Source organism: Sinocyclocheilus anshuiensis, unplaced genomic scaffold, assembly GCF_001515605.1.
Source record: "Sinocyclocheilus anshuiensis isolate Anshui unplaced genomic scaffold, SAMN03320099.WGS_v1.1 scaffold412, whole genome shotgun sequence".
NCBI lineage: Eukaryota > Metazoa > Chordata > Actinopteri > Cypriniformes > Cyprinidae > Sinocyclocheilus > Sinocyclocheilus anshuiensis.
The window spans coordinates 1,663,958-1,675,317 of NW_015558661.1; the positions used below are offsets into that span (position 1 = coordinate 1,663,958).

An 11,360-nucleotide genomic window follows, 5' to 3' on the forward strand; every position below is an offset into this window, starting at 1 on the left:
ATGCTGGAAATGTGTTCTGTACTCAGATGAGTCCACATTTCAACTTGTTTCCGGGGAAAAATGGATTTCGAGTTCTCAGTCCCAAAGACCAAAGGGACCATCCAGACTTTCATCAGTGACAGAAGCAAAAGCAAACGTCTGTCATGGTATGGGGGTGCAGCAGAGCCTACAGCATCAGTGCAAATGGCATGGGTGACTGGCATATGTGTGAAGGTACTATTGACATGGAGGCATATATTAGAATTGTACAGAGAAATATACTGCCATCAAGATGATGTCTTTCATGGGAAATCCATGGTTATTAGATCAAGACAATGCCAACTCTCATTCTGCATGTGCTACTACAGCGTGGTTTCGTAGACTCTGAATGAATGTGTTAGACTGGCCTATCTGCAGTCCAGATCTGTCTCCTATTGAAAATGTATGACCAGTCATGAAAAGGGGAATCAGACAACAAACAGTACTGCTGGCTATGCTGTTAATATAATAAAATAAAAACAGAACATCACTCACTGCTCTGGACTGAATAACATCTATAGCTTTAATAAGAAGACATTTCTTACATGAAAGCTGATTTTAAATGCTTTAGCGTGAAGATAAACATTGCGGATTGTGTGTGGCTCACTCAGGGCGGGATTTATGCTAATACGGCAGTGTCCGTCAACAGTCGTGGGTAGGGCTTGTAAACTTTGACGTCGCATTTTACGGATTCTGAGAACGGCTTGTTCTGAGACACTGCTTATGATTTATGGGGGTTTAAAAAAAGGAGCAGGTGGATTTTTATAATTATATAGTGGTTGTGTACACACACTGCCAACACACATTTATGTTCAAGCAACATGTAAAAGTGAAATTTGCATAATTGGTGCACTTTAAAAAAACTTAAATAGTTTGTAAGAAGGATTATAAACACAACAAAACTGTGAAAAGTGGACTAGTGAGTTTATCCATTCAGAGTCATGACGTTTTATGATGATGTTTCCAAAAACCTCTGTAATCCCATTTAGCCGCTTGTTAGCAACCCCCGTTTTTAAGAAAAGTAAAAGCTTTAAAAACATCACAACTATTATTGATGTATTTATGTATTTTTGTAGAATAAAATGTAAAAATATATTGAGCCTGTATTAACCATAGACATTACGTCAGGCATTTAAACAAAAATCCATTAAAAAAACCCTTTGACTTCAGGACGATTGAACCAGAAGTGCTAAAATGCAGAACTGTATATAAGCAGGTAGAAATGGACACACATCTGTATTCTTGTAAATAATCTCTTGTGAAATCATTTCTCAGAGTATCCTGTGTGCATTTCAGTTTAGAGGACAATGCTGAGAGCAGTTCTGTGTTTGACCATGTGACACACTGACATACTGTAAGTCTCTCAATGATTGAAAACTCAAATTAGCAAAAGCCAAGTGCATCTCCCGGCATATCTATACCAAAACATTAATTCATTTAGGCATTGTACCACTTTTCCGATTTTGGTATTTCATTAACCAATATCTTTAAAAGCAAAATTGGTCTTTATATTGTGCTTAATCTATGTGATTAACATCCATGCTAATCTTCTTACTGAGTGTGCCATGAGGACAGAACATGAGGAAACACATGCCTCAGTCTCACTCCCCAAACTACATTCTCACATCTAACCTGATAATAGTGACATGGACCTATCAAATTCTAAAAATAGATCTGTGAGGCAGCTAAGCCAGGTATTGTTTATGATGTCTGTTCATGACGCAGGTGAAGTAGTAATCAGTTATGCAGTGTTGAAAGACAAAGCTACGCATAAGGAAATGATTCAGCTGGAATATTCAAATGACAGTTTGCTTAGTGGCGAGCTTATCCAGAGGAATCTGTGTAAGCTCCTAAAGACTCCCGCTGCTCACCTGACCTGCTCTGGGCCACATGGGTGCTGCTCCGCTTAACCCTGTGGAGTCTGGAGCATTGAATCAGTTATTTTATTATGTAATATATCTGCCATGTTGATGTGTCCACTCAGGACAATATAACTGTTTCTTATGTGAGCTAAAAGTGGGGTCAAAACGACCATGTTAAGAATCTGAGACCAAAATCTGTTATTTCAAGTTATTTCAACTACATTTTAATAGTACAGGAACAATTAACAAACATGATCAAAAACCAAGCAAACTTGCTAATAAACAATATACAAAAGTTTTATATACACTGGTGGCCAAAATTATTAGAACACTAGTATTTTCACCTGCTAAAAGTTAGTTATTTCTATCTTTTGCTGTAGTTTGTCAGTAGGAAATATCAATATATATGTATATACAGTATATGTATATGTGGAAAATGAAGTAAATTAGCATGATATTAATAATAATAAAAAATAATGACAATGTAATAAAACTAATCCATTTGTTGATTTTAAAGGTATATTCTATGACCAGGTCAAATTGACTGCATTTTTGGCTTAACGTTGATTACCATAATATCTGTCTACCACCCATCCATCCATACACACATGCACACATACATATGTGTGTGTGTGTTTGACCTGGCCATTATTTTCTTTAATTACAGCAAGTAACTTGCAATGGAAGTTGAATAGGGCCAATTTTTAGATAATTTAAAAGCAGAAATATGAAGCTTATCTTTTTTAAAGCACTTCAATTAAACATTCTGTTCAAATGTCTTATTAGCACTGCAAAGCCGTTTAAATCCTTTTTTGCAGTCATTTTAGGTACTTGGGGATCATGGTATTGCATTGTGATGGCAACAAGGTTGTATAATTGGAGTTAGTAAGCGATAAAACTCACATTGTTTACATCTTTTGGTTATGCTGTTGAAATAGTAAGTATTCACTTCCATTGTGTTTTACTGTAAAACCCCAATCTTTTCTTCTTAAAAGAAATGGCAGTGTACATGCTAATTAATTTCTGTGATAATCAGCATTATGCCACAAATGCTGTGGACTAAGCTTAACTTGAACTGAACCCAGAACGTGGAATATATTTCTTTAATGCAAGTTCTTTCATTCATTGATCAAAAGAGGGCTCGAAGATCAACAGGGGCTTGAAGTTTCTGAGGTTTGAGGTCTGATTATTCTTAATGATCAGACCTTAGACTGCATTTGAAAAGCATTCAAAGGTGCACAAAACCCTGCCAATACAGAGAAGGACTACAGAGTTATTCTTGAACGTTGGCACTTAATCACGGTGGTGAAAAGCTTAGAGACGAGACTGTGTATGGGTTGACAGTGCAAATTGTCCCTTTGACCTACTCGGCAGGCCAATTAGCAGAGTGCACAGGCTCATCTAAGCTGTCTATCTGCACTCCTGACGGCTCTTTCAGTGATGTTATAATAGGGACAGTTATGTCATTGCCTCTCAATCATAGAAACGTTCAATCCATTAGCTTCTTCCTGTCATTGTAAGTGACTAATTCCAGACCACAGTCTATTAGCCTTTAAATCAGTGAGGGTAGCTCATTGTCTTGTGGGTTTCATGGACTGTGCTTCATGCTGGTTGTAATGACATGTAGTGTGTAAGGATTTGAGGAAGCTCTCCCTGAATAAAACTATTATTCCACAGCTGTGTAATTATCCTCAGTGGCACAGGGTGTTAATACATGCATCAAGTATATTTGGTATCAGGAAGTTGCTTTAAGCAACTACAGGAGGTATATTATTTAAAAGGCATTCTGAATGATATCCTGTAGTTCCGATAATGTCTTTCTAACTACCACAGTGTGGACAGTCTCAATCTTATCTTAAAATAAACCCTGATTTGTGGTGTTCATTGCAGGGTGGGATGCCACAATGGCTGATGATCTAGCATCCTCAACTGTACCTGATTGTTTATTTCCTGTGATACAGAATTTGCTCAGGGTGTCATGTAGCGCTTAGAGGAAATGTATAGTGCATTTCCATTCCAGCGTTGAGGATAAGTAAGATTTTTAATTTTTATGTATTTTTGTTTATTTAAAAGTAATTAATGTTTTTATACAGCAAGGATGCATGTACAGTAATTGATTAAAAGTGACAGTAACGACACTGGCATTGTTAGAAATTTATTTGCAAATAAATACTGTTCTTTTGAATGTTCAATTTGGTAAAAAAGCTTGACAAAGCTTGAAATGGTTTCTTGAGCAGCAATTCAGCATATTAGAATGATTTCTGAAGGATCATGTGACACTGAAGACTGGAATAATGGCTGCGGAAAAGTCAGCATTGCCACAGGAATAAATTTCATTTTAAAATATATTAAGTTAGAAAATATATTAATAAGAACAGAAAAATAATTTTAAAAAATTAAATAGAAAATATACTAAATCAATTATTTTACATTGTAATATTTCACAATATTACTCTTTTTACTGTATTTTTGATCAAATAAATACAGCCTTAGAAAACATTAGAGACTTCTTTAGAAAACTAAAATATTACTGAAAACTTTTGGATGGTAGTGTATGTACAGTAGAGAAGAAACAAATCTTACGAGAGATATGTTTACAGAGAAGTAGAATACAAAAATCGATAAGCTATTGTTGGTCATCTAAATGTATAAAAATTAAACATAGCTTTTATTAATTTATTTGTTCATTTGTTTGTTTATTTTTTATTTGCAAAAAAGTTTATGGCTTATTTAAAATGTCAAATACTACATATAAACCTGAACTGCCATTACTAACAATGTTTTTTTTATTAATGTCTCTCTTGTTATCATACATGATTTCACAGATGGAAATAGTACTGAACAATACTCATCAAATATTTGATATTTACTAAAATATTTGAATGTTTACTAATACACAAGTGTCATGCCAGAAGCAGCAGTGATGAACTTTATGGGCTTAGGAAACAGATTAATGTACTGTATGCCTGCACTGACCTATTCCTGGTGTTTAATGAATTGTGTTCCTCTATAAAGTAGTGTTAAAACACAGAAATTTTAGCTCATGGAACAGTTCTGCTGTTGGTCTAGTCTGTCTGGGGCAGTGTCTTTGTAGTTTGACCCACATTGTTAATAGAATGAGCTCTTCTGTGCTCTGCAAGTTAAAGATGTTTTTGGTCTTTAATATTCTTTCTAGTAAAGCTATATTGTGAAAGTGTTCGTTCATTGTAATTTTAAATATGCCCCAACAGGGTGGTTTTAAAATTTATGGTGCAGTGAGAATCTCTGATCAGATTCTATAAAATGTGTCTTCAGAGTACACTTATGCTATTCTGATACAGGCTCACAGGTTCTTGCTTTTATTAAAAAGATCTTAATATCTTTTAAAATAATTGATTGCAAAGGCCTAGGGTGTTGAACGTGCTGTCACATACAGTCTGTTTCTTTCCTATAGATATATTTCTTCATTTCATACAGTACAGCAGGTTTATTTGACCGTTGCTTTGATCTTTTTTAATTCGATCTAACTTTACATTCAATTTTTTATGTTTTTTTTTAATCTCCTTCTGTTTTTATCCTGTATAGGTCCCTCACATGGTGACTTCTAATGTCAAAACTCTAAACCAGAAACATGGTCATTCTGCAACAGGTAAGGTTCTGATGCTCTTGCTCAATGTTCCACTTCTTTTCTTTTCTATCATCATTTACGTGTTCCAAGCCTGTTGGAGTTCCTTTCTTTCTTTCTTTTGTCGAAAACACGAGAAGATATTTTAAAGAATGCTGGTAACCAAACTGCTGACAGTAGTCATTGACTTCCATAATATGGAAAATAATAACGTGGAATCAATGGCTACCATCAGCTGTTTGGTTACCAACATTCATCAACAGAAGAAAGAAACTTGTACAGCTTTGGAACACGTGAAGGGTGAGTAAATGATGACAGGATTTTCATTTTTGGGTGAACAATCCCTTTAAATTATTGTTTTTGCAATAATTTGTGAATTTTTCCAATGACAAAGATTTGGTTTTTGATGGGTTGTCCCATAGGGGGATTATGTCTGGTTGGACCTCAGAACAGGCCGTGAGTTTGACGTCCCTGTTGGCGCCGTGGTCAAACTCTGTGACTCGGGCCATATCCAGATCTTAGATGATGAAGAAAAGGTGGGCCTTTCAGTGTGTACTACTCTTAATAGTGCCCAACATGTGAGAAAAAAACAGTTAGTTCTTTATCTACTGATCAGAAAGGCAGTTTAATTGAATTGTGAATTTGTTAATTGTTTTATTAGTAAAAGTCTGTATTTTCCCCTTATGTAGGAGCACCGGATCTCTCTTCAGAATGCTACAAACATCAAACCTATGCACCCAACCTCCATTCATGGGGTGGAGGACATGATCCGCCTCGGGGACTTGAATGAAGCTGGTATCCTCAGAAATCTCCTGATCCGTTACAACGACAGGGTCATATATGTAAGTGTGTCCTTTAACATTTCTCTGTTTGGTGATGTTCATTTTATTACTGTGGAATCTAAGGCAGCATGGGAAACTTCATGATTGGGTTAAAAAGCCCAAAAATGAAAATTAGCCCATGATTTACTCACTGTCAAGCCATCCTAGGTGTATATAGCTTTGTTCTTTCAGATGAATACAATCGGAGTTATATTAAAAAATGTCCTGGCTCTTTTAATATTTATTATGTAGTGAATGGCTGTTGAGATTTTGAAATCTAACAAAGTGCATCCGTCCATTATAAAAAGTACGCCACATGGCTCTGGGGGGTTAGTAAAAATATACATATTAAAACTTCATAAACTGTAATCTCTAGCTTCCACTAACTGTTGTAGTGGTTCTCGTTAGACTAGCATATTCTCACTGGAGCTTATGCTACACCTAACCCACCAGAGCCGTGTGGAGTATTTTTTTTATGATGGATGGATGCAGTTTTTCGAGCTTCAAAATCTCGACCCCCATTCACTGCCATTATAAAGCTTGGAAGAGCCAGGACATTTTTTTAAATATAACTCCTATTGTATTCGTCTGAAAGAAGAAAGTCATATACACTCAGGATGTCTTGACGGTGAGTAAATCATGGGGTAATTTTAATCTTTGGGTGAACTATCCCTTTAACATCCCACATTGCATCTTTAGCATAATGTTAGCCTATAGTCAGATTCGTATTTAGGGCTTATTTGGTCAAATTCAAGTTGATGTTTTTCCCCTCTTTTATGATGAATTACATCAGATTATTAAAGTAAAATGGGTCGAAAAACAGCAAAATGCTGACTTTAAATGGCAGATGGCATTGGCTTGTTTCTGCTTAGCATTAATTCTAAGTCGCCGAACTTACATTTTTTAAAGATTTTATGCTCCAAAGCTCGTTCATTCAGAAATATAGACTGTCATTAGATATTGGCATTGATTTATGACTACAATGTATGGAGACCAAAACATTTTACCTTCGTTGTAGCATTTGCAGAATGTGAAATCAGGGCATGTGTTTTCATTCCGTTAAAAGATTGAATGAATGATTTGTTTTGGTCTCTTAGATGATACAGCTTTTTTGCTCATTGTTTTTGTTTCAGGCTGCAGAAAATTGGCTTCATGAAATGTGACCTTTTATTTTGTTTCCTCAATGAATCCCCTTTAGCCGTTCTCACCACTAGAATACCTAATGTAATGCATTGTAACTTTGTCATAGGCTTTTAAAATAATGCTTGTATCAGTTCAATCACTTGGCATAGGCAAAATGTCCTAGGGTCATTCCTCTTTTCATGAGGTACACCACTGCTAGGATTCATTTGTATGTAAATGTGTTTTAGCTGCTCAGATTTATTTACTTTTTATCTAACTAGAATGTCATAGTTTTTTCGATTTTCTTGTCACTTGCTCTTTCTTGATGGTATGAAACACATCATTGTAGTAAATTGATGGGTCTGACTGATTCATAAAGAGCACCAGTTGTCACCCACAATGCCTAAACTGTGCTTTGTCCAAATTTGTATTTTGATGGTATTAAAGATATATGTTTCAGTGATATTATTCAGCTGAGCAAAAGAGCTGAAACATGGAAATTGTGTCATGGCATCAGTTTGACAGTTTGAAAGAGGAACAGGAAAAACTATGATGTTACATGATGATAACAGCATGTTGTGCAAATGTCTTGGATGATTATACAGTTAAAAAATCAATACAGTTAATATTTAAACTTACTTATAATACTTGTATCGACATATTGAGGAAAGTATTTTAACTTCTTCACTTGCAGTGTTTTTAAAAAATGTTTTCAACTACTGCCAGCATTTTTGATCATTTTCAGAAAAAAATCATTGCCCCCAGAATATTTTGTTGTATGAATATCTGAACATGCATTTTGTCAAAAGAAAGAACAGAGCCTCTGCTTTTAAACAAAAGAAAATGTTTTATTCTAGCTTCATACATTGTTTTTTATCAACACTTGAATGTGGGCAAGTTTCATGAAAAAAAGTCACATTTGAAACAAAAAGCTTGTTTTTGTAAAAGATTACATCTGGATCAGATTCAGAATGATGATCTAATCATAGATGAAGTAGATCAGAAAGTTTCCTTTATGTAATGATACATAACCAGAAATGACTCATGGGAGTCAATTGTGACTCCAGTAATGACAGTCATGAATGATTCACTGACTGAGCGAGTCTGATTCAAACTGCAAACAAGTTCAAGACTGTTTTGTGAATATTTTTGTCAAACTTATTAAAAAGAGCAGACTCATAACAGAACAGACACGTAAGGTCCATTAGTTTGTTAATCAGATATCAGGGGTTTCTGTGTGTTCGTTGCTACATCACCACCTCAGGAAATAGTGAAACTTTGTGTTTACACATGCAAATGTCTCCCGATTGTCACCAGCGGATTTTAAATTATTGTAAATTATTGCAAATGTTCTTTGTTTTTTTCCAGTCTGGAGCCCTGTAACCACTCAATTATGTGTTTATAATGACATATTTCAGACGTACACAGGATCAATCCTGACAGCGGTGAATCCATACCAGCTCCTGCCCATCTACACACCTGATCAGATCCGCCTCTACACAAACAAAAGGATAGGAGAGATGCCACCACACATCTTTGGCATTGCAGACAACTGCTACTTCAGTATGCAAAGAAACAACAAGGACCAATGCTGCATCATCAGGTAAATCACAGCCTATAAAGGTTTAGGGTAAGTTTAAGTGTTTTTTATTTTTACCACAATGTAATTCACTGGTTAGTGCCTATAACTGTGTTGACTATGTGCGTGTTCAGCGGTGAGTCTGGAGCTGGGAAGACGGAGAGCACCAAACTCATCTTACAGTTCCTGGCAGCTATCAGCGGCCAACACACCTGGATTGAGCAGCAGGTTCTGGAGGCCAACCCTATTTTAGAAGGTCAGATCATCTCTAAACCTAATGACATAAACCCTACCTGTCTGACACTAGTGATTGCCAGTGGTAGCTTCAGTGCTAGGTCACAACACGGCCCTATGATCTGCTCTACATCCTATTAGTAAAGGAGCGTTCACACTGAATGCGATGTAGAGTGACAAGCCAACCGGACATCATCAATTTTTAATGGGAGTTGGCGATTTTCCTTGATTTCAAGTGGCTTATGACCTCCAGCAATTTAATCACTGTCAGTGTGAGCGGGGTTAACGCTTCTGTGTTATCAGTACTTATGGATTCATGCCCAGCTTCTCACATGCATAAGCCTCATGAGCAAGCTTCAGGTTTTGAGCCAGAACTCAGGCTGTTTGTTTACCAAAATGTGTTAATAAACTCTTGTCACTTGTTAATTACACTGTACTGTGAAAGGAGGGAGGTACGCCAATCAGAAGAGAATTGAATATTCCTTTAAAATTAGTAGGAAAAAACTTTTGTAATTTGAATTTTATTTTATGAAAGTAGGAATAAAAATCCATTTTAATACAGTTCAGTACTTTTTAATACAATAATAAAATAATATTCATTAATAAAAGTAATAATATATCATTTTTCAGTTATTATTCATACAGTAGCATGTCCAAAAGCATTACATTATATTAATAACTGATGTTTGAAATTTAAAATGAAAGAAATTTATGTCAAATTAATATACACATACATATATATACACATGCGTGCCGCATAAATGGGCCATTCTACAAAACTGGTCCAAAGTCAGAGTTGGAAAGGTCTTGAAAAAATGTATTTTTCCAAAAAAATTGTATGTATGCAAATTGTATAATATCCAAGCATGGTACACATTTCTATTAATTGTGCTACATATTGTATTTTCAGAACGTTTTGGAATAATTGTCCTCTCCCCAAATTTTTCACTACCGAAACAGTAATAATAATTTAATTAAAAGGGTTATATTGACCTATTAAGGTTTTGCTTACATCTACATTGTAAATATATTTTTTAACAATATTTCAAGTGTAATTTATGAGATTTGTTGTATTTTGAATACAATTTTTCTTTGTAAAAGGCAAAAAGTTGATCATACTGATTTCAAAGTTAAGGATTCATTAGTTTTAATATACATTGAACCAAAAACTATCATAACATCTTAGTTGATAATTCAGTATACTTTATTTTTGACAAAACATCATCCCATGTTTCAGTAGTGATATACAGTTGTGTTCATAAATTTACATGCCCCTTGCAGAATATGCAAAATGTTAATAATTTTAACAAAATAAGAGGAATCATGAAAATTGCATGTTATTGTTTATTTAATACTGTCCTGAATAAGCTACTTCACATAACACATGTTTATATATTCTCCACAAGACAAAATAATAACTGAATTTATAAAAATGACCCCGTTCAAAAGTTTACATACTCTTGAATCTTAATACTATGTGTCATTTCCTGGATGATTGACGACTGTTTTTATATTTTGTGATAGTTGTTCATGAGTCCCTCGTTGGTCCTGAGCAGTTCAACTGCCTGCTGTTCTTCAGAAAAATCCTCCAGCTCCTGCACATTCTTTGGTTTTCCAACATTTTCTGCATATTTGATCCCTTTCCAACAGTGACTGTATGATTTTGAGATCCATATTTTCACATGGAGGACAATTGGGGTACTCATACATAACTATTATATAAGATGAAAACATTTACTGATGCTCAAGATGGCAACACAATGCATTAAGAGCTGGGGTGTGTAAAGTTTTTGAATTGGATGATCAGGGTAAATTGTATTTATTTTGTCTTCTGTGAAACATTTAAGTATTTATGTAGTTTCTTAAGTGCAGTACCAAATGAAAAAAAAAAAGATCTTTAAACAAAATAAGAAAAATTTACACATCATCATCCTGTTCAAAAGTTTACATCCCCTAGCTCTTAATGCATTGTGTTGCCTTCTTGAGCATCAGTAAATGTTTCCATCTTTTGTAATAGCGATGTATGAGTCCCTCAATTGTCCTCAGTGTGAAAAGATGGATCTCAAAATCATACAGTCACTTTTGGAAAGGGTTCAAATATGCAGAAGATGCTGGAAAAT

The 11,360-nt window shown here is 35.0% G+C and overlaps 1 protein-coding gene across 2 annotated transcripts in view; it reads left to right on the plus strand.

Moving 5' to 3' along the window:
- The window catches only part of myo7ab (myosin VIIAb), a 43,050-nt gene that overhangs the window by 3,409 nt on the left and 28,281 nt on the right, over positions 1 to 11,360 (plus strand). For both annotated transcript variants that reach the window (XM_016477344.1, XM_016477345.1), the window contains exons 2-6: positions 5,445 to 5,508; positions 5,907 to 6,020; positions 6,174 to 6,326; positions 8,846 to 9,030; positions 9,141 to 9,262. In XM_016477344.1, coding sequence (XP_016332830.1) covers positions 5,491 to 5,508; positions 5,907 to 6,020; positions 6,174 to 6,326; positions 8,846 to 9,030; positions 9,141 to 9,262 — 592 coding nt within the window. In that variant the 5' untranslated portion in view covers positions 5,445 to 5,490. The remainder of the gene's footprint in view (positions 1 to 5,444; positions 5,509 to 5,906; positions 6,021 to 6,173; positions 6,327 to 8,845; positions 9,031 to 9,140; positions 9,263 to 11,360) is intronic.